This window comes from Amaranthus tricolor, chromosome 6, assembly GCF_026212465.1.
Source record: "Amaranthus tricolor cultivar Red isolate AtriRed21 chromosome 6, ASM2621246v1, whole genome shotgun sequence".
In the NCBI taxonomy this organism is placed as follows: domain Eukaryota; kingdom Viridiplantae; phylum Streptophyta; class Magnoliopsida; order Caryophyllales; family Amaranthaceae; genus Amaranthus; species Amaranthus tricolor.
Genome location: NC_080052.1, coordinates 9,159,536 through 9,183,959, shown reverse-complemented (window position 1 = coordinate 9,183,959; position 24,424 = coordinate 9,159,536). Strand labels below are relative to the sequence as shown.

The window sequence follows — 24,424 nt, the reverse complement described above, 5'->3', positions numbered from 1 at the left end:
TCTGGCCTTTAATTTTATGAAATCAATCACTTTTTCTTTGGAAACTAAGATAATGCATATTGCCTTTCCATTAAAACAAGGTATGAACTAGGACTAAAATAATCTTAACCTTCTAGAAGTTCTCTTATCCCCATTAAATCATAAAACTAACCAGCCCCTACGAAACATAAAACTAAAAAATTTTTTATTAATTTTTTTACAAACAATGAAACTAATACCTATGACTTAGTTTTTCTAGGTAAATATTAAACCCTCTGCAAGCTAATTTATAAACAAAACATACAGAACTCTTTGATTCCAAGAAAATATTCATAGGCTAGATGATAGACAATTGTTAAATTAAATTGGGTGGTAGACTGTAATAGAAAAATGTGGTGGAACTTTAGTAATATTGGTTAATTTTTTGTTTAATTGTTGTTTATAATTGACAACTTGCGATGTTTTGATGAGTTTTGGGGTGTGATTGGGTCAATTGATATTGTGGTTTGATTAAAAATTTTGTTGTTTGATGTTATAGCGTTTGACAAAATAGCTTTTAGGACAATTTTAGTTTTTTAGGTATAAATTTATGTGTATTTGAATGGTTGCTAATTTCGAAGAATTGTGATTTGAGTACTTGATTTGAGTACTTTTGATGTGCTGGCTGCTGCGGGATGTTGATGATTATGCCGAGGAGTTCTCGGCTGCTGACTTCTACAGTTAGTGCTGCTGCACCAGGCAGTATCTGCTGTGATCGGGCCCGTCATGCTAGCAGCATGCTGATGCTGCTGTGCAGCAGCTAGACTTTTATGCCTAGGCTGCTGCTTGCTATTTGTGTTGTGCAGCAACTGGTTGTTGTTTGTGTTGTGCCAGCATGCTGCTTGTTGTTTGTGTTTTGCAACAGCTGGTCTTTTTATGCCTAGGCTAGGAGGCTTTTTTTTGGGCCCACTAGACATGTTATGCATGCTGCCTAGACATGTTATGTTTAGATTGTTTCAAGTTTCTCTGTTATGCAGTACATTGCACTTGAACAAAATTTATTAAGTTGGTATAACCTGATGTCCTGATGTTGCTGGAAAACTGCCAGATGCAGCTGCTATGCATTTGAATAGATTGGAATCAAGCTCCACAAAATGTTGTTGTCCTAAGTTTGATGCAACTGCCGTGCCATGAATGTTAAGCCTCCACATTCCATGATGTTGTTGTCTTACGTATTGACTTGGAATCAGGCTTAGCAAAAGTCGTCGACAAAATGCTGCCGATGATGATGTAGCTGAGCTACAGAGGTTGGCTTCAAGTTGTTGATGCTGCTGACGAAAGATTCTGTGACTGCTTGCTGCTGGGTTCTAGTCTCAAAATGCTTTGCCTGCTTCCTTGTCGTGGCTATGATTACTTGGATGCATGCTGCTCTGTTTTGCATTGCCTTGGACGTGCTTTTTGTGTCTGAGTGTATTAGCTATTAGGTGCCTTGGTAATGATGTATAGGTTCACCAAACTTTGATGTGTTTAGGCTAAATGATAGCTCAATCTTTTTAGTTGTCGTGTACTCCCAAGCGTATGAAGAGGGGTTTGTTTGTCCCATCAGCTACGGTTGTGCTGTGGCTTCTAAGTCTTGTATTGATATGACTTTTTTATGGCATTTTATAAAATTTACTTTGCCAAAAAATAAAAAAAAAAAAAATAATAATAATAATAACGACAACAACAATAATAATAATATTTAAAAATAGTTAACCGTCATAATTAGTTAAATTGTTAGTTATGTTTATTAGCCACACTTATTTGTGTGGGAAAACAAAAAGAAAAATAATGGTCTATGAAATCATGCAGCCACGCTTATCAAGTGAGGAAAGTTTCTAACACCTATAAGCATGGCTGAAGGTGTACCTTTAGCCACGCTTATTAAGTGCGCGTAAAAATTTACAAACACGTGCAGAGACCACACTTAATTAAGTGTGGCTAAATCTATCAGCCTCACATATAAGCGTGCCTAACTACATTTTAAAGCGTAGGTAGACGTAACTATTTTTGTAGTGTTTTAGATTCTGAAACGGAGGGATTTTCAATGGACCAACGCTAAGGCATTAAAAATAAAAAAAATTCATGGAATATTTTTTTATTTTATTATAAAATTAAAAAGTTGGTTTATTTTAATTTTTTTAAAATTGAGCGAGGAATATTATGCAATTCAAAATGAGCATCGACCAATGGATCCTAAACAAATTTATCTTGAGGCAGTTGCAAAATATTGGTACTAGATCAAGCATCAAAAAGAAGAAAAGGATTGTGCACAATAACCTCTTCCATAGTCATTTATTTTTGAAAGACTTTATTATTTATTATATTAAACAATCAGTTATTTTACATATTATTCATTTTCATTATACGTTAATTAATTTATTTTAATTTATAATTTTTTTATATGATAAGTAATTATTCGTTTATATGATATAATAATATTTTATAATTGTAATTATAAATATTAAATAGATATTAAAATAAAAAAATAAAAAGAAATAAAATCATCATAAAATGGCCGGACAATGACACAAGCAATGCCTGTTTCTACTGGTGCACCCATATGACGACCATTGTCGTCGCGAGTCTCAAAATGGAAGGAAGACAGTCTGGCAAAATAAACATGGTCGTCGTCACATTCTGAAGAAAGTGGCAACGACATTCGGCTATCGCCAGTACGGTTGCTAATTTCCACAACGTAACGTGTCGGAATTTTTAGCCTCCACTTGTTTAGCAGGGGCAAAAAGGCTGTCACCCGGGTCATTAAGCGTCAAAAGAACAACACGGAGTGTGGTCACTTTTTTACAATTTTTTGTAGTGTCTTAAATAAATAAATTGCAAGAACACAAACCTAACACCAAACCTACTTAAATCCAATATTAATCCTAGTTTGATACATTCATATCATACAATCAATAAAATAACCCATATTTCAATATTTACACTATCATACAATCCATATACCATTCGGAACAAGCACGTTGAACAATAAAATTCGTAGCAAATAAACTGCCGGTAAAAGAAAATGCATGTAAAATGTTTATATAACTAGCTAATACTATCAAATCTTTTAAAGCTTTTTTAATTCCTTGCTATTTCAACGAGTACATTACATGCATTGTCTAATAAATGTGTGGAGATAATAAATTATTAGAATTATTCCCTAATATGAATGATTTACTTCCTAATCCAACATAACAATTAAATTAATACTACTACAAAGGACATATTTAGTAATCATACAATTTCATAATTTCGTTGTAAAATGATAAATGACAGTCTCACAGCCATTTGCCAAATGAAACAAAATTATTGAATGTTAAATTTTAATGTGAATCCTTATTTTAAATTACATCTAAAAATGAAATTTATTTTAAAATTTTGAGAAATTCTACATGGTAGCATCAAACTTTTATGAAACGCCAATGGTAGCACTTTTGTAAGATTTTTCCACATGGTAGCATCCAGTTTATGCACTATAACAACCCAGCTTACCGTTGACCGGGTAAACAGGGTCGTCACGGGGATTATTTCCCAAGTAACTTAAATCATATCCCAAAACCTGGGCAAAGGAATCACCAGCTCTATAACGAATCCATCACAGCTAAATCTCAAACCAAATATCTAATCTATACATAAAGTAACCATATAACTCACTACGAGTCCATTATAATCAACATAATCAAAACTAATATACATTAAACAAATTCCTAATACAATCTATAAGCTTCCACGGCCTAAGCTCAAAAAGACATCCTTAGCCCTCTCACCAACTTTGCTAACCCGATTATTCCCGACCGGATCCGATCTGTAATCAGCTAAAAGATGGAAACAACAAGGAATCAGATTAAACTGAGTGGGAAGCAACAATCCAAAACAATTAAACACAGCAATTCAAAACAATGTTTTAAAAGCAACATCAGTTTCCTAGATCTATGTGCGCACAGGGAGTTTAGTTGAGAGGAACATCCATAACTCTAAGGCTATGTCTCTCTCGGGTGAAACTAGTCAATATCTCAATGACAATTCGCTTCAAAAACAGGGAGTAGGGAACCATGTTCCTCAACTCCGTCAATGACCAGCTCGCAAGCCCGATCCATTGACCATATCAATATCAGCATAACCATTCATAAACATTTATCACAATCATATAAATTTCACAAACTTTAAATAAACATTTTACAAATGGTAGCCTGGCCAGACCCCTTTTAAGGGACTGTTACTACTCACCAAAAAGAACGCTTCAAGAGGCTAAGTCTGCTACCCCGCGATTATTAGAAGGGCTCTTCGATAAAGTCGCCTCCTGAAGCATAACATAGCATCACAACAACGCATACGATACTATAGCTAGGTTCATATAGTTCATTACTACTCATCCTTAGAACGCATAGTTTCACCAGCTATTCTAATATTTCCACTTAAAACACTAATATATACATTCAAACTCAATGTTAGAAATCCTCAAAGAATCACATAATACTTTCAAGAATATCAAATTATTCGATACTTACCCATAACTCTTGGTTTTAACATTTCTAAGCATCATATACTAGTAAAACTTGATCTTTAATTCACCATTTACATCTTATTAAACTGGAAGTAACCACTCTAGCCCACAATCGCTATTGCTCATAAAGAATTTAATAATCCATCTAAAATATTAAATCATCTAACAATTAGCTCTTAACGAGTATCCACAACCCAAAATGAATAATCTCAACTTCACCCAAATCTATCAATCAACATAATACCCGTAACAAGTTCTCAAATCAACAAACATCTAAGATATCACCTAAGAGTATCATTTTACTCGATTACTTGTCATCATCATTATCAAAACCTCCATGAACAGCTAACATTTACGTGAGAAGTTCATTAACCCAACCAAAATCAAGACGACATCATCATCATCATTATGTTCCATAAATTCCTAATTTCTAACAATAATTATCCAATATCTCATATCCAACTAATAATCCCAATCAATATAACTCATCCAATTAGTTTATATAAATTCAAGATTCAATAAAATTTAGCGTTTAACACATGATAAAAAGAGTACTCAATTTGATCTCCAACTTTAATTATGAACAAGTAAATCAAAAATATCATTTTCAAATTTACAAGACACCCTGCTAGTATTTTGGGCATAACTTCCTCATACGAACTCATTTTGGGGCGATTCAAGTGTCCACGCGACCGCGACTCGGAGCTCTACAATTCTTGTGAAGGAACCAGAACCCAAAAACAATTAGAACTACTTCGAAAGTGGCCAAAACAGAACGTTCAAATTCCGGACTGAAATTTCAATAAATATCAAACTTTATACCAGAAATCAAATAATCCAAAAACCAATACTAATCAACACTAATAACCCAAAAACCAATACTAATCAACACTAAAAATAACCCAACTAAAGCCTTCGAAATGGATGAACAAAGAACACAAAAGGATTTTCAGATCTTTCTTCTTTAATGGAATAAATTCTACAAATATATTGATTTTTACACGTAATTTCGATTAGAAATAGTTAGGGTTCAAACATATGAGAAGATAATCGATTATAAAAGATGAGTAAAATGAAATTACACATAGAAATTAAGAGATTTAATACCTTAGTTTGTTTACACCAACAATTACAAGAAGGAGGAAGAAGATGGTGAAGATGGTGCCGGTGCTGCTGTCGCTCGAAGAAGAAGAAGGAAGGAATGAGAAGGAAGAAGAAGGGGAAGGGAATGGCGGTGAAGGAATACGTGAAATGAGTGGGAATTGGGAAAAAGTTTATGATTTGGGTATTAATTCCCTCCCCCCCCCCCCTTTATATATATATATATATATATATATATATATATATATATATATATATATATATATATATAATAATAATAATAATAATAATAATAATAATAATAATAATGATATATATATATATATATAATAATAATAATAATAATAATAATAATAATAATAATAATAATAATGATATATATATATATATATATATATATATATATATATATATATATATATATATATATATATATCATTATTACTATTATTATTATTATTATTATTATTATTATTATTATTATTATTATTATCACTTAACCCACTTGATTCACGGTAATTTATAATTAATTTAAAGCCCAAAATTATTTTATTTATTTTAAATTCTCGAATGTCACATTCTACCCAACTTAAGAAGAACTTCGTCCTCGAAGTTAACTCAAGTCTCATGCATAAACTCAAATATCCAGCTATCATACATATCATAAGACTATGTTACCCAATTACTCATACTTATGCATTGAAAGAATCTATATAACTCGTACAACTATGCGAAATAATCAAAATTTTAAGGCTTAGCATCACTAAAACTAAGTATTATTTTGAAATGTTATGATTCTACCCAACTTAGAATGAAGTTCGTCCTCGAACTTAACTTTATAAGACTAACGAGATGCAATACATATAAAACGATAAAAAAATATAAATACCTAAGCAAATAACCAAGGATAATCGCGTCTCATGGCATCTTCTGCCTCCCACATGGCTTCTTCGGTAACGTGATTAGACCATAGCACTTTCACAAGTGCTACACCACCTCGACGAGTATCACGCGTCTTCTTATCTAGAATCTGAACGGGAATCTCTTCATACTGCAAGGTGTCATCCAAGGTTAATTGTTCGGGTTGAAGAACGTGTGAATCATCCAGAATGTACCGCCTTAATTGAGATACGTGAAACACATCATGCACTCTATCAATAGACGCAGGTAACGCAAGTCGATATGCGACCTCGCCTATGCGCTCAAGGATCTCGTAGGGTCCAATGAATCTTGGACTGAGCGTACCTTTCTTCCCAAACCTCATCACGCCTTTAGTTGGTGAAACTCGAAGAAAGACTTTATCTCCAACTTGAAATTCAAGAGGTCGACGTCGTTGATCTGCATAACTCCTTTGCCTATCTTGAGCTGCTTTCATCCTCTTGCGTATCAACTGAACTTGCTCGATCATTTCCTGAATCAAAGGCGGTCCCACAGCTACCGCATCCGAACTATCATTCCAACATACAGGGCTACGACAACTACGACCATAAAGTGCCTCGAATGGTGCCATCCCAATACTCGAATGATAACTGTTATTATACGAGAACTCTATCATATCCAACTTATCATCCCATGAACCCCCGAAATCTAAGACACATGCTCGTAACATATCCTCAAGCGTCTGTATCGTTCGCTCTGTCTGTCCATCTGTAGCTGGGTGAAACGCTGTGCTCATTCTCAGTTCAGTACCCAAAGAATCTTGTAACTTTTGCCAAAAATTAGACAAGAACCGAGTATCTCTATCTGAGGTTATGTCTCGTGGAACTCCGTGATGTCTCACCACTTGCTGTCGATACGCTAAGGCCAACTGATGCTTGTTCCAGGTGTCCTTCATCGGAATGAAATGTGCTGATTTTGTCAATCGATCAACTATGACCCAAATCATATTGTTGCCCTTCGTAGTCCTCGGTAGTCCACACACAAAATCCATAGATATCGATTCCCATTTCCATTCATGTATCGGCAACGGGTGAAGTAAACCCTGAGGTCGACGGTGATCTATCTTGACCTTATGGCAGGTTAAGCATTTGGCAACAAAATTAGCAACATCCTTTTTCATACCATGCCACCAAAACGTTCTCTTGAGATCTTGGTACATCTTGTCCGTGCCCGGATGTGTGGAGAAACATGAACTATGCGCCTCTCTCAGAATGCGAGTACGTAGGTCGGAATCGTTAGGCACACACCATCTATAGTCGTATCGCAAACTGCCATCCTCATGAATGCTAAAATGTGGGTCAGGTGTTTCTACCACTATGGAAGCCTTCTCAATCAGATGTATATCTTCGGTCTGTTTCATCCTTATCTCCTCAAACAAATCAAATGTCACCTCCATCATCGACGCTACTGCCCCATGCTCTACTATCTCGATACCCATCTCCTCTATTTCTTCTCTTAAGCGCACTCTAGCTAGGGCATTACATAAACTATGTACAGCTTTCCGGCTCAAAGCATCAGCGACAACATTAGCTTTTCCCTCATGGTATCGGATCTCCAAATTATAATCTGAAATCAGCTCTAGCCATCGCCGTTGCCTCATATTCAACTCCCTCTGGGTGAATATGTACTTCAGACTTTTGTGATCAGACAAGACCTTAAAATTAGTACCATACAGATAGTGTCTCCATATCTTGAGAGCAAAGACTACCGCAGCTAACTCCATGTCATGTGTCGGATAGTTGATCTCGTGAGTCTTTAGTTGCCGTGAAGCATACGCAATGACGCGCCCATTTTGCATCAACACACACCCCAAACCATTCTTCGACGCATCAGTGTACAACTCAAATTCTGACTCTCCATCAGGTAATGCTAAGATAGGTGCAGAAGTCAGTCGTGTCTTGAGAATCCTGAAAGCTTCATCGCACTGTTCATCCCAAACAAAACGTATATCTTTTCTGGTCAACTGCGTTAACGGTCGCGCAATCTTGGAAAAGTCACGTACAAACCTCCGATAATACCCCGCTAAACCCAAGAAACTTCGGACTTCAGATGCGTTCTTTGGTATGGCCCAAGTCGAAATCGCCTCCACCTTCGCCGGGTCTACCGATATACCCTCACTAGACACTATGTGCCCAAGAAAAGAAACCTTGCGTAGCCAAAATTCGCACTTTGAGAATTTGGCATACAACTTATGCTCTCTCAAGTTCTGTAATACGATCCTCAAATGTTCGACATGCTGATCCTCGTCCTTGGATTAAACTAAAATGTCGTCCATGAATATTACAACAAACTGATCAAGATACGCAGTAAAGATGTTGTTCATGAGGGCCATGAATGCCGCCGGTGCGTTGGTTAAACCAAAGGGCATAACCGTAAACTCATAATGCCCATATCGTGTCCTAAAGGCTGTCTTAGGAATATCCTTTGGCGAGATGTTCAGCTGATGATAACCAGACCTCAAATCGATCTTAGAGAACACCGATGCACCTCTGAGCTGATCGAACAGGTCATCTATCCTAGGAAGAGGATATTTGTTCTTCACAGTTGCCCGATTGAGCTCTCGATAGTCTACACATAACCTAAAGGATCCATCATTCTTCTTAACGAAGAGAACGGGTGCGCCCCAAGGAGACACGCTTGGGCGTATATAACCCTTATCTAACAATTCTTGCAATTGCACCTTTAACTCTGATGTCTCTCTAGGTGCCATACGATATGGAGCCTTAGATATTGGACTCGTGCCCGGTACAAGATCAATCGTCAAATCAACTGCTCTCGGAGGTGGTAATCCAGGTATCTCAAAAGGAAAAACATCCTCAAACTCACGTACTACACGTATCTCTCCTATCTCGGGTGTGCTCATCGTCGTGTCTACTACGTGACATAGAATCATCGGGTAATTCTTCCTCAAATATGTTTTCAGTTTGATAACAGATATGATCTTAGTGTGATTCTTTGGCACAAAACCCTTAAAAATCACTTTTCGCCCTTTAGGTCCTCGTATAGCTACCTTCTTCATCCAACAATCAATACTAGCCTTGTACTTCCTCAACCAATCCATACCCAAGATAACCTCAAAATTATCTAAAGGAAACTTTATCAAATCTACACGTAAATCCATTCCCATGAAGTCTAAAGCTATATCCTTGTACATTTGCTGACATAAGATTCTCTCGCCCGATGGTTGTGTAAACTCACTATTTATCTCAAGCGAATGAGGCAAATGCAACTTTGATACACACGAAGATGCAACAGAAGAATGTGATGCTCCCGAATCAAATAAAACATATGCAGGTTTATTGTTGACTAAGAACATACCCGTAATAACTCCTGGTTTAACCTCTGCTTCATCTCTCTTGAGAGTCATAAGCTTCCCTGTGGCCTTGGTGCCGCTAACTGGTGTACCGACAGATGGTCTAGATGAACTTCCCATAGCAGACCCCTGACTCTGCGAACCACGTCCAAAAGGTGCCTGCGGTCAACCCTGTCTTCTATCCTGAGTCACACCAGCTTGACTACCAGTCGGCTTCTGCGCTGGACCTTGCGGTGTACCCCTTAAACCTTGCTCACGTATGTACTTGTAGCAGTCAACCCTCTTGTGACCTTCTTCCCGCAATGGTAACACTCTATGTTCTTACTACTCTGAGGAGTGCTCAAGGTTGATCTTCCGAAACTAGATCTTGACTCTCGGTGGAACTGTGTAGGTGTTAGAAATCGTCTACCCCCAAAGTTTTGTAATATATCATGGGTGTCCTCTCTACGTCGCTTTAGCCCTTGAGTGGCCTTCCGCTCATCCCATAGGCGTTCAACCTCACAGGCATCGTGATACACATCCCTAACATGTTCATGTCCCAGGTTCCTCATACATTCCCGGATATCCAGACTTAACCCTGATAAGAACCTCTGAGCCCTGAATCTCTCCCCAATCTTCATGTCATCCACGTACTTAGCTAATTCCATAAATCGAATATAGTACTGGTGAACGGTCTGGGTTCCCTGCGTAAGTCGAGAGTACTCATCGAACATCCTTCGCTGAAGATGTAGAGGAAAGAACTCATCACGAAGCGCTGAAACAAACAAGCTCCAGGGAAGAGGAGGTACGGTAGAAGAGTGCTCCGATGTAGCTGCGGAAGGAGCTGATAGAAGAGCATCTCTATGAGTAACCCACCAAGTATCGGCGTCACCGGTTAGGTAATGAACCGCTAGATCTACTCTCATATCCTCGGGTGTCTTCAGTATCGCGAATATCTTCTCCATCTCCTGGATCCAATCGTCTAGCTTAGTAGGAGGACCCTTGCCATCATACGTCTTAGGGGCTAACCTTTGAATACCCTCTGCTTGTGACGCCCCTAAATCGTGCCCAGAACTACCCTTTGAAGATCCGGCGTTAAGTGACTGAAGCACCTGCTGTTGCAGAAGAAGATTTTGTTGCTGCTGCGTGTGGAACATCTTTAGCATAGTCTCAAACTGTTCGGCTGTGACGGCAGCTGGAGCGACAGGTGTAGAGGTCTCGGTATGATCGGATCGCGCATGAGATGCCTCATGTGACGTAACCATACGTTCAGAGTCGTGGGAGCTCTTAGACTCTTCCTTGGTCTCATAACTCTCGTGACAAGGCACACGATTCTCAGCCATCGCTATACGTGCACAAATAAACAAAGATCATACATTTTAACAACAACAAATAACTCGATAAGGATACATGCACACATACGCATATGAAACACTGTAAAACAATAATTGAATCAAACGTCCGCTTCACGATACTCCACTAACTAGTGTCTACCCAATCTCTAACTTCATATCTAGTGTCTTTCTCTAACTCACACTTATCCGATATCCTTATTACCCATCCAAAGATCCTCAATTCACGAACCGGCTCTGATACCAACTGTAACAATCCAGCTTACCGTTGACTGGGTAAACAGGGTCGTCACGGGGATTATTTCCCAAGTAACTTAAATCATATCCCAAAACCTGGGCAAAGGAATCACCAGCTCTATAACGAATCCATCACAGCTAAATCTCAAACCAAATATCTAATCTATACATAAAGTAACCATATAACTCACTACGAGTCCATTATAATCAACATAATCAGAACTAATATACATTAAACAAATTCCTAATACAATCTATAAGCTTCCACGGCCTCAGCTCAAAAGGACATCCTTAGCACTCTCACCAACTTTGCTAACCCGATTATTCCCGACCGGATCTGATCTGTAATCAGCTAAAAGATGGAAACAACAAGGAATCAGATTAAACTGAGTGAGAAACAACAATCCAAAACAATTAAACACAGCAATTCAAAACAATGGTTTAAAAGCAACATCAGTTTCCTAGATCTATGTGCGCACAGGGAGTCTAGTTGAGAGGAACATCCATAGCTCTAAGGCTATGTCTCTCTCGGGTGAAGCTAGTCAATATCTCAATGACAATTCGCTTCAAAAACAGGGAGTAGGGAACCATGTTCCTCAACTCCGTCAATGACCAGCTCGCAAGCCCGATCCATTGACCATAGCAATATCAGCATAACCATTCATAAACATTTATCACAATCATATAAATTTCACAAACTTTAAATAAACATTTTACAAATGGTAGCCTGGCCAGACCCCTTTTAAGGGACTGTTACTACTCACCAAAAAGAACGCTTCAAGAGGCTAAGTCTGCTACCCCGCGATTATTAGAAGGGCTCTTCGATAAAGTCGCCTCCTGAAGCATAACAACATAGCATCACAACAACGCATACGATACTATAGCTAGGTTCATATAGTTCATTACTACTCATCCTTAGAACGCATAGTTTCACCAGCTATTCTAATATTTCCACTTAAAACACTAATATATACATTCAAACTCAATGTTAGAAATCCTCAAAGAATCACATAATACTTTCAAGAATATCAAATTATTCGATACTTACCCATAACTCTTGGTTTTAACATTTCTAAGCATCATATACTAGTAAAACTTGATCTTTAATTCACCATTTACATCTTATTAAACTGGAAGTAACCACTCTAGCCCACAATCGCTATTGCTCATAAAGAATTTAATAATCCATCTAAAATATTAAATCATCTAACAATTAGCTCTTAACGAGTATCCACAACCCAAAATGAATAATCTCAACTTCACCCAAATCTATCAATCAACATAATACCCGTAACAAGTTCTCAAATCAACAAACATCTAATATATCACCTAAGAGTATCATTTTACTCGATTACTTGTCATCATCATTATCAAAACCTCCATGAACAGCTAACATTTACGTGAGAAGTTCATTAACCCAACCAAAATCAAGACGACATCATCATCATCATTATGTTCCATAAATTCCTAATTTCTAACAATAATTATCCAATATCTCATATCCAACTAATAATCCCAATCAATATAACTCATCCAATTAGTTTATATAAATTCAAGATTCAATAAAATTTAGCGTTTAACACATGATAAAAAGAGTACTCAATTTGATCTCCAACTTTAATTATGAACAAGTAAATCAAAAATATCATTTTCAAATTTACAAGACACCCTGCTAGTATTTTGGGCATAACTTCCTCATACGAACTCATTTTGGGGCGATTCAAGTGTCCACGCGACCGCGACTCGGAGCTCTACAATTCTTGTGAAGGAACCAGAACCCAAAAACAATTAGAACTACTTCGAAAGTGGCCAAAACAGAACGTTCAAATTCCGGACTGAAATTTCAATAAATATCAAACTTTATACCAGAAATCAAATAATCCAAAAACCAATACTAATCAACACTAATAACCCAAAAACCAATACTAATCAACACTAAAAATAACCCAACTAAAGCCTTCGAAATGGATGAACAAAGAACACAAAAGGATTTTCAGATCTTTCTTCTTTAATGGAATAAATTCTACAAATATATTGATTTTTACACGTAATTTCGATTAGAAATAGTTAGGGTTCAAACATATGAGAAGATAATCGATTATAAAAGATGAGTAAAATGAAATTACACATAGAAATTAAGAGATTTAATACCTTAGTTTGTTTACACCAACAATTACAAGAAGGAGGAAGAAGATGGTGAAGATGGTGCCGGTGCTGCTGTCGCTCGAAGAAGAAGAAGGAAGGAATGAGAAGGAGGAAGAAGGGGAAGGGAATGGCGGTGAAGGAATACGTGAAATGAGTGGGAATTGGGAAAAAGTTTCTGATTTGGGTATTAATTCCCCCCCCCCCCCCCCCCTTTTATATATATATATATATATATATATATATATATATATATATATATATATATATATATATATATATATATATATATCATTATTATTATTATTATTATTATTATTATTATCACTTAACCCACTTGATTCACGGTAATTTATAATTAATTTAAAGTCCAAAATTATTTTATTTATTTTAAATTCTCGAATGTCACATTCACTATCTATCGTGTCGTAGCATTTTATGTTAAAGTCTTGTTAATTTCCGTTTAATTCACCATTTTGACGTTTTTACCTTTCAAGATCTTGGCAAATTGCGATCTTTCTTCCCTGGGTTCAACTTTTGAACTCGCTCTCGGTCTCTTCCCTGATCTTTATGGCTCCAACGCTTTTTCTCTCCATGATGAACTCGCTGCCCCCCATATGATGGAAAAGTTGGCACGGGCTTATTTTAATGTTGTTGAGAAAACCCTTGTATCTAGTTACATGCTCACCCCAAGACAAGTTGTCATTCTTAGCTCAACTCGGGAATCACATGCCCAAGATTTTCTTCTTACCATCCCTATTGATGGTTTGGGACATAAATGAATCATCATCAGTTTCGAGCTGTTCTATGCTACCGGTTCACCATTCCCTTGTTCGCCAAAGGTAGCTTATGCCCGAGTTGCAACACTTCCAGGATGGATAAATGGGGGGATCACGCTGTTCATTGCTCCAATGAGATTGGCGTGAAGTGCCGTCATAATTTAGTTCGGGACATGCTCGTAAATATTTGTTGCAAAGCTGGGATTTCAATCCGTAAGGAGACACTAGTGGGGTTTTCTTCAAAGGCAGGGAAAGATCTTAGGCCAGCGGATCTCCTTTTGTTCAATTGGATTCATGGTAAAGACGCTTGTGTGGATGTAACGGGCGGCTCACCCTTTGCTAGCACTGGAGTTTCCTCATAGGTCCCTAGGGCTTTCTTAGCCAATGTTGCAGAGAGAAAAAGGAAAATATACTCTGCCAAGTACGAGGAAAATGGATATAAATTCATCCCTTTTTCCTTCTCCACTTTCAGAGAATTAGGAGAAGACGCGCTCGATCTGTTGTCAAGAATTGCATCGTTTTCTTTGAGTAATTCTAGTAGCACCAAATCTAGGATTTATATTTTCCACAAACTAGCTTTTTGTATCAAGAAGGGTGTGGGTACTCAACTTATTGCTCGACTTCCCACCAACTTCTTGTAAAGCCTCCTTCTACGAAATGAAAAAAAAAGAAAATAATAATAATAATAATAATAATAATAATAATAATAATAATAATAATAATAATAATAATAACAATAATAATAATAATAATAATAATATAAAATTATACAAAGTGATTTTTTTCTACAACATTGAAGCATGAATCATGAGTAAAATATGTATAAAAGCGACACAATAAAATCACTAAATAACATATGGTGTAGTGATTGAAGTGTTGTTTGATTCTAGTTTCATATGTGAGATGAATTGGATTTTTATTTAAATTTTGAAAAGGGAATTCGGATAAGAGTTAGTGGAGCTTTCTCTTAATTAATAAAGAGGTTTTTTCGAACAACATTAAGTCAGAAATTGGTAGGCAAAATGGTCGAAATTTTTTTAAAAAAGAAGCTTGTCATTTTGGGATGAAATTCAAAAAAAAAAATACTCTGAAATTTCTTACTAATTTCTGACTAACATGTTAGTCAGAAATTATGATTAAATTTTTCGACTGTTTAGTGTTAGTCAAAAATTCCGACTAATTTCCTACAAAAACAAAATATTGACTTCTTATATTTTAATTGTGTAAAATAGTTGGTAATTAGACGGTATAAACATATACCGACCGATTTTCGACTATTTTAGGTAGTCGATAGAGTGGTTTTTTTAGTGTATAAAATATCCTTCTAAATCAATAAGTTTTTGTAAAAATCCGGATAATACAAGCATTAATGTTGTAGATATGTTGATATTAATTGATTATTGTCATTGTTTATAAATATGATCATATTGGATATCAATGTGATAAATATTTTCACATTGGTCATTCTCACTATAAATAACCAAGAACAAATAGATATGAATCACATGTATGTACTTATGAAATAGCAAAACATAAACATTATTCCAATTATGGCAAAGTTTGTTCAATTATTAATTTCATTCATGGTTGTTACTTTTATTAATATTGAATATGGTTTAGGTTGGGGTTTATTCAAAGCAACTTATCATGTAATAATTGGGAATGGATTAAATGACAATTTGTGGGTACATTGTAAATCTGGTGATTCTGATCTTAAGCTTCAGAAACTTCCTAAAAATGGAAACTTTTCATGGGATGTTAAAGCTGGTTGGTCAGTTGGAGTTCAACGTTTATATTTCTGTGGTCTTACATGGAATCATCATGGGAAGAAGGTGTTTGATGCATTTGTGGATGATCAACAATTTGTTGATACAAAATGTGGTGGACGTCATTGTTATTGGAAAGCACTTGATGATGGTATTTATTTGTATCATGGATATAAAAGAAAGTTCCGCAAAATGTATGCTTGGGATAAATTGTAAATACCTCATGAATTAAATACTTAATTATGTTTGTGATCAATAAATCAAGCAACTTAATTTGAAGGAAATATCACCATTTTTAAAACTTTTAGCACGTTTACATGTTCTTCATATTTGCAGACCCAATTGAATCAGCATTTGGTGAGAATATCTATAACAAATTATAATAAAAAAAATGCTTAATGCATACCCAAATCGTTTTAATGATCCTTTGGTTATAGTGATCATCAATACGCTTTCAATTTTGTGTTTCAAGTGGACAAAAAGATCCATTTTTGGACAATTCAGACATAAGAAGAATAAGTACAAGTCCCCCTTTTCTAATTGGTCGATTGTATTAATTAAAATAAACAATGATCTTCATTCATCATAGTTGGTCTTCATCTTAAGCATGCAAACCTTAATACGTACCAGTAACATATTTACTCATTCTGCAAATTAAAATCAAATAAACAATCAAAAGCAAATTAGAATCCTAATTTTTGCAATAAACTAGTAAATAAATTAAAGACACAATCAAAAGCAAATAACATGCAAACACTAAAAATACCACAATTAAGCCCTCATTTCAACAATAAACTAATAAATCAAACAAATTTAAAGGTCCAAATAACAACTATTAACATAATAATAGGAAAAATAAGCCCTAATTTTTCACATATAAATAAACATGAAAAAAATTAAAAATTATGAAAAATTACCTCAAATTGCAGAAAACAAGTTTGTAAATTCAGCAACAATCCAAAATTAAACGGAATTTTAGGTTTTAAAGAAAGGTATGAAGATTTCATGGAAGATAAGTTGAAGAAGTGAGGAAGACAAGTTACTAATGTTTGATACCTTCCAAGAATTTACAAAAATGGGTAGTTTACGATTACTTTAATGTTTATTTGATTAATGTTACAGAAAACATAAGCAAACAAGTTTGATGCAACACTGTGAAAATATTTAAAAAAAGCTATCATTCGTGTTTCTTAAAAACATGTTGCTACCATATCAAACATCCCAAATTAATATTTGCTCTTTCACATAGAGAAGATTTGATCTTGGCCGAAATTTATAATATTCTTATTCATAATTTACTACTCTCTCCAACACAAAGCGATTGTCTAGTTTGAGTTTTTGACACTATTCATTAATCACTCTTAATTATATTTTGATTATGATTTTTAGAAGTCAAAATATAGTCAAGTTAAATCTTATTTGATTCGTCTTAATATAAATTTTATTAATATAATTTTTATAATTGTAAAGTATAAATAATCAAAGATATATGTAATGGTTAGAGCATAAAAAAAAAACTAAATAAAACAACTGGTGTGAATTAATTTGAGATAATACTAAGTTGATGTAAATATTATGTGATACCCTTGTTTTTTTAGCTCTATACGGTTGTCCATCTTGTATGTATCCAGGTTTACTTTTGAATATTAATTTTATTTTTCTTTTTTGTTTGAATTTACCATTGCATTTTCTATGGTGGACATTCACAGGGAAGGAATATCAATCGCTATAGAAGGTCCAAGTTGCTTGTTAGCCGGGTAATTTGTGAAACTGTCAAGCTTTTAATAATGTTCGCATCTCACTCATATTTTAAGTTTGTCATATTTTCTTTCAATTCTAATAAATAACACATTAAATTAATATATGTGCACAGCAATTTTGGATGGAAATCATTGTTCAGCTAATTTATATTATTATTATGCATATTTCATTGGATCAAAGTGGCCATGGCCATTCATACCATTTCCTACCATCATCAGATGTTGGAGAAAGATATGTGAATCTAAAGATATACATAAGAGAAAATTTCAATGATATTGGCCATTGTTGAACCGAATATTGTATTTTCTTAATTCATCATGAAACTATTACACCTTTTATATATATATATATATATATATATATATATATATATATATATATATATATATATATATATATATATATATATATATATATATGTGTGTGTGTGTGTGTATTTGTGTGTTGTTTTTATGATTTTACAAATATTAAGTCATTAATTTTTTTATGTGTATTTTTTAATGCTTATATCTTGTATATGGAATTAGGTATTTGAGAACTTTTAGTTTTATTCAATATGTCCATCTAATTGATTAAAAACTTTCCCTTTCATCCTGTTTAAGAATTCGATTCTTATCATCTAGAGAAATGATAAATTACATGTTCGTCTTTATTTAATACTCTTTCTTATTCATCTAATGCGTCCCATTTGACTTTTCACCATTTTTTAGGTGGTCAAATGGGATCACATGTGAAAGAAAAATAGAATGTTTTTAAAATATTTATAGGGGTAAAGTGAGATTAGTATGTATAAAGGTGTGAAAAAGCTAAGTTTAATAGGGGTAAACTAGTAAAGGTAACATACTCAAAATAGAAATGAGACATTTAGGGTGACTTGACCAAATAAGAAAATGAGACACTTAGGATGAATAGAAGGGAGTATATTAGTGCAGGAACCTAATATGATAATAATAGAGTATTTCACCAAGATTAAGTCTATTTGGGATCAACTTTAATTATGTACTTGATCACAGGTGGAGGTGTGCACAACCTCAAGGTGGAGCTTGCCTCGTGTACTCGTGATGCAGATGGAGCATTATGAGTGAACTTGTGATGCTAGTTGAGCGTTATGAGTTGTTATACTTGGAAACGAGTATGAGATGGGTCTTAGTTGAAGACTTATCGGGATGGGTCTTGGTTGGAGACTTGTCGGGATGTATGGCTTATGCTTGAGCTTTGCATCGGGTTTAGCTTGAGAATGGTTTTGCTTCACTATGGTTTGATTAGGCAGTGGTTGACTACGTGTTCTCGTCAAGGTGGAGATTGTTGAAATATGGTGTGACTTGAACACTACTCCGCGGGGCGCGGAGACTGTTCTGATCAATGTCCGCGGGGCGTGGAGTTGCTTCTGATCTCACTCTACGGCTCGCGTAGTTTTACACGGGTCGCGTAATGGCGGTTTCTTGGCACGTTTTTGGCCGGTTACTCTTAGTATTTGACGGTTTTTTGTATTTTCTTAACCCTAATTTCTTTTTATTATGAGGTATACTATATAAAGGCCCCATGTAATTAGAATTAGAACGAGATGCAATGCAAAACACAAAGTGAGGAAAACTAAGAGAGAAAAAGCTTGGAGAGCCATTGTTGTGGTTTCTCGTACTCATCTTGCAATCTCCCGGTTTATAGTGAAAAGTTTATTCTCGGTGCCGGTGGATGTAGCTATCACGTTGATAGTGAACCACGTTAAATTTCTCGGTGTGATTTTCTTTATTGTTTGTTTGAATCTTTATTGTTTCATTATTGTTTTTCGATCTTTGCTTCCGCCGTCGCACAACAATATGTATCATGTCATTCCCATTATTGGTAATATAATTATAAGTTTGATAATAAAAAAAAATTGTTCACAATTTTCCATTACCACCAATACCATATGTTCAAATGATAATGCATTGGAATGAATATTATGAACAAAATAGGTTGATCAAGGAGAATAAGCATAACCATTAAATTTTTTAAGAGATATTCCTACCAAAATTACGCTAACATTTTAATACCATTCACACCTGCACTTCATGTTGATTACCAAACCAGTCATAATCGTATGTAACTGGTATAGGAATGGAAAGAAACAATGTAGCTCAAGAAATAAATTACGAATCCAACAGGTCTCGGAAACAACATTTTCGATACCACAATTTTAGCTTCAGCACTTGACTTAGAAACTGTGGTTGACACTTAGAAGACGAAGAGACTAAATTATCCGCCAAAAATACACAATACACAGATGTAGAGTATCGGGATATCCACCTTAATCAGCACCATTATAAGACAATAGAGAAGAAAAAAAAGATTTATAGAGTGGCAAACCATGTCCAAGAGTACCTTGGACATATCGAAGAACACGATGGAGAGCAGCCATATCTTCAACCCTAGGATCATCCATAAAGAGACAAACTTGTTGAATAACATATGAAATGTTTGAATGAGTGAAGGTAAGATACTACGAAGCACCGCCCAAGCAACGATACAATGTAGGATCATCATAAGGAGAACGAGATGTAGTATTGAGTTTGTTGGTCGTAGCAACGAGAGAAGGAGCAGGTTTACAATTAGATAATTCTGCTTTCTCAAGTTCTCAGCAGCATACTTGCGTTGGGAGAGAAAAAGATCTGTGTGAAGTGCGAAAAACAACAATGTCCAAAAACAACTAAGAGGACCTAAGTCCTTCATAGCAAATTTCTAACTCAACTTAGACAAGATAGATTGATGAAGAGAATAAAAAAAAAAAGAATAATATCATCAACATACAGAAGGAGATAAGCTATATGTTCGACCTTTGAGAATAAATAAAGAAAAGAGTTATTGAAAATGCTATTACGAAAACCAATAATACACAAAATCAGCAAACCTTTAATACCAAGAACGTGGTGCCTATTTGAGACCATATAAAGATTTACGGAGAGGAAAAGCAGCACAATGTTACAGAAACCCAAGGGCTGATGCATGTAAACAGTTTCATGCAAGTGACCATGAAGAAAGGACTCATAACATCAAGCTGATGAATGGGCCATGACTTGGATATAGCAATGCTTAAAACTAGGCAGATGAAAGTTGGCTTAACACAAAATTAAAAGTTTCATCACAATCAACAACCTCTCGTTGAGACTTCCCATCAGTAAGCGCTTTAAAAAACCATCAAAATTGGTGTTATATAAACAAAAAGATCCCTAAGGACTGAATAATATTAGTAATAAAAGGCCGGCGTACATGATCCCAAGTATGATTCTCAATCAAAGCATCATGTCCTCTTTCATAGACTTTTTTCAGTTCGGATCATGGAGTGCATGAATAGGATTTTTTGGCATGGGTGGAAAAGAGATAGATAAGGCTTGAGAATATTTGATATTGGGCTTAAAAATACCATGTTGACTACGCATATTAATGCTTGTAGAAGAGGAAGGACGTAAAGAAGGAGATTAGTGTGGTATGGGTGTATCGTGAAGAGTTGGTAAATCTGGGTTGCGTGAGACAGGCCCAGACGAGAGGGGAGAATTGGGCTGAGCTAGAGGCAGATCCAGAGTGGACATTGAAGGATCCTGCGGAAAGTTGCTGGGTTGGACTGGGGACTAGGCTGGAGACAGGCCCATTGGGAGGGGGTTAGGAGCATAAATAGGAGAATAGAAAAATGAACCGCGTGAGGCAGGCCCAGTAGGTAAGAAATGGGCTGGGCAGTTAGGGTTAGAATGAGGAATAAGAGGAGGTAAGAATTCTTGAAGAATGACTAAAGGTATATTGTCATTGAGAAATTGGTAATCTTGTGGGTAGCAAGGAGAAGACCGAGAAAAAAGAAAAGAGGCTTCCTCAAAAAGAACATGATGAGAAATTATAATTTTGTGATTGGATAGGTCATAGCACTTGTAACCTCGATGAGAAAACGGATGTACCAAAAATACACATGGAAAAGAGCGAGGTTGTAATTTGTGGATGTTGGAAGGAGAAATTAGAAGAACACATAAACAACCAATGACTTGGAGATGATCATAGAAGGGAGATTTATCATAAAGAATGTGAGTAGGTGTGAAATTTTCATGTAATTTAGATGGTAAAATATTAAGAAGATATGTGGCAGTATTTAAGGCGTGAGGCCAAAAAGTGGGAGGGAGAGAGTGTAACAACCTGTCATTCTAAACAAAAAAAGATTTGCAGAAATAACCTTTAAAACAGTTTTCACCTACTCTTAAATGAAAAAAAAAACATAATATATACCTTATTGATGTGCAAATTTTATTTAACCGCAAGCGCACGGTGTAAGTGTAGATGCGGGTCGAACACAAGGAAGTTAGGACAAGAAACTTGCTAACTTCTACTAATTATATTGCTCAAAGAGAAAAATTTTTGGTTGGTTGTATTCTAAGAAACTACAAATGCAATAAGAAATATGGATTAAACTATATGATGAAGAGATCTAGAGTGTCGGGAATCCCCTAAAATCTTGTATGATCAAATCCTCATTAATGTCTATGAAATGTCAGATCAATTACGTGGTTAAACATGATCTTGTTCATCTCAAAATCTCTCTCTATTGATTAACTATTAGATTTAGACCCTACTAATTCAATTCTCACACTAGTTTTATTGAACAAATTAATAAGAATTTAACTAAAATTTACCCTAAAGCAAAGTCGATCCCAATCTCACACGCTAGTTCTATTGACTAGTTCGACAAAGCATGTTTAATTTAGGGTTATTAGCACAATTTAACCACTTTAATCCTAGTTTCATAGACACATTAAAAAATCAAATCATACTTGACTTATAGGTTCAAACTCTAACCCTTGAAAATGGATTTACTCACTAATCATGGTAAAAGCAATAAATACAAACCCGAGGATGATACTAGACATGACTAAGAATGAAATTAATGACAAATTCAAGAAAACAATAATTAAACTCCAAGAACGCAAAAATTAAATCAAAAGGCAATGAATGAAGAACAATAACAAGTTTTTATTGAAGAGAGATTAATGACAAAAATTAAAGTTCACTAAAGGAAGATTAAAACTAATACAAGGAATTAAAGACTAAGAAAATTAAATACTAGAGAAAACTTACAGTGCTTAAAGGAAGATTAATGATGAAATCAATGAAAAACTAAATTAAAAGCTGAAATTAATTGTAAAACTAATGGAAAAGAGTAGTTAAGTCTAATGGAAGGAAGAAGGAGAGAGTAAGAAGAAGAAAGAAGGGGTCTTTTCAATCTCTCCCCTTATGCTCCCTAAAGGAGGCTTAACCTAAATGCCCCTCATTAACCACTAAATAAACCCTAAGAAGTTAATTAAAATAAAGATAAAAAAATAATACAAAATTAAAGTATTGAAAAATGGGTTGCATGGATTCCAGAAGAAAAAGCCTAGTCGGCGTCCACATCTAGGGACAAAAAGCCAAGTCGGTGTTTTGTGCTGACAATTTCAGCAAACTTCAAACGGTCGCCATTTCTTGTTCGATTGTCAGAATTGGACATATAATATATACCGTTGGAAAGCTCTTGAAGTTTTCAATTCCGTAAACCTTTCATTAATGATATCTTGCTATCAAAAGTTATGGCCAAAAGAGTAGACATGTATCAAATTTCACCTCAAAACTTTTGTATTATAAACACTCTTCTACTCTTTTGCTCATTTTCTTTGTAGAACATAATCTTTCTTAGTGAACTCCGTCATCATAAAACCATAAGAATTATGCTTAAAACAATCAAAACCACTCAAAATCAACATGAATAACCAAAACGAGTAAAATAGCATAAATCTTCAAAATAATCACGAAATTACTAAGTGCAAATGATATAAAATTAATTAAGGAGTATAAAATGATATAAATAAGTGTAAATAATTACACTTATCACTCATAAAACCAAAAAGTATATAAAACTTAAAGGAGCTAAATCTTAGTACATCATTGTAGAGCAAACTCCTTAAAAACAAAAGAAACAAAAGTCTCAAAGTCTAAAAGTAAGAAACCATGTGGCTGAAAAAAGTTTTAGATACCACAATTTACAATCACCCAATATATAAATGTAAGAAGCTAAATCTTAGTACATCATTGTAGAGCAAATACCACATTTTTCAAAGTTAACACACCCACAATATGTAATTTACGATCACCACTTTAGGGGTGGAGTAAATACACATTTTCAAAAGTGAATATAAATGTGAGACGCTAGGGAACAAGATATTCACAATTGTGTTTATAAACAAAGGGAAACAAACTCATTATATAGACAAACCCTAACAACTTTAATTCATCTCAATCAAGCTAAAGTCAAAGTGTATTAATGTGTTCTAATAATATTAAAACACCTCTTGAAATGATAATATGATTGTTCAAAGAATTAAGAGAGGATAATCAAGGGGTAGGATAATAATAGTAAAGCAATAAAGTTGAATAATAACTTTCGAGAGGTCACTGATTGAAGGGAGCACGCACTCCTTCCACCAAAGCGCACGCTTCATTAGAACGCTTACTCCCTCTGACAAAGGGAGAGCTTCCCTTAGTAACTTCCTTCACTTGAAAAT

The 24,424-nt window shown here is 35.0% G+C and overlaps 1 protein-coding gene and 1 long non-coding RNA gene across 4 annotated transcripts in view; both read left to right on the top strand.

Moving 5' to 3' along the window:
- The window catches only part of LOC130816019 (uncharacterized), a 2,827-nt gene extending 1,114 nt beyond the window's left edge, over window positions 1–1,713 (top strand). For all 3 annotated transcript variants that reach the window (XR_009042682.1, XR_009042684.1, XR_009042683.1), the window contains exon 4: window positions 1,067–1,713. This is a non-coding gene — a long non-coding RNA (uncharacterized LOC130816019). The remainder of the gene's footprint in view (window positions 1–1,066) is intronic.
- A 14,191-nt stretch (window positions 1,714–15,904) lies between these two features.
- LOC130816018 (S-protein homolog 6-like) lies at window positions 15,905–16,982 on the top strand. Its single transcript, XM_057682588.1, has one exon. It carries the CDS (start codon window positions 15,930–15,932, stop codon window positions 16,326–16,328), a length of 399 nt encoding a protein of 132 aa, XP_057538571.1. The 5' UTR covers window positions 15,905–15,929; the 3' UTR covers window positions 16,329–16,982.
- Window positions 16,983–24,424: the final 7,442 nt, after the last annotated feature.

Coding starts and splice junctions, on each gene's coding strand:
- LOC130816018 (XM_057682588.1), top strand. CDS start 15,930: ATGGTTGTTACTTTTATTAATATTGAATATGGTTTAGGTTGGGGTTTA.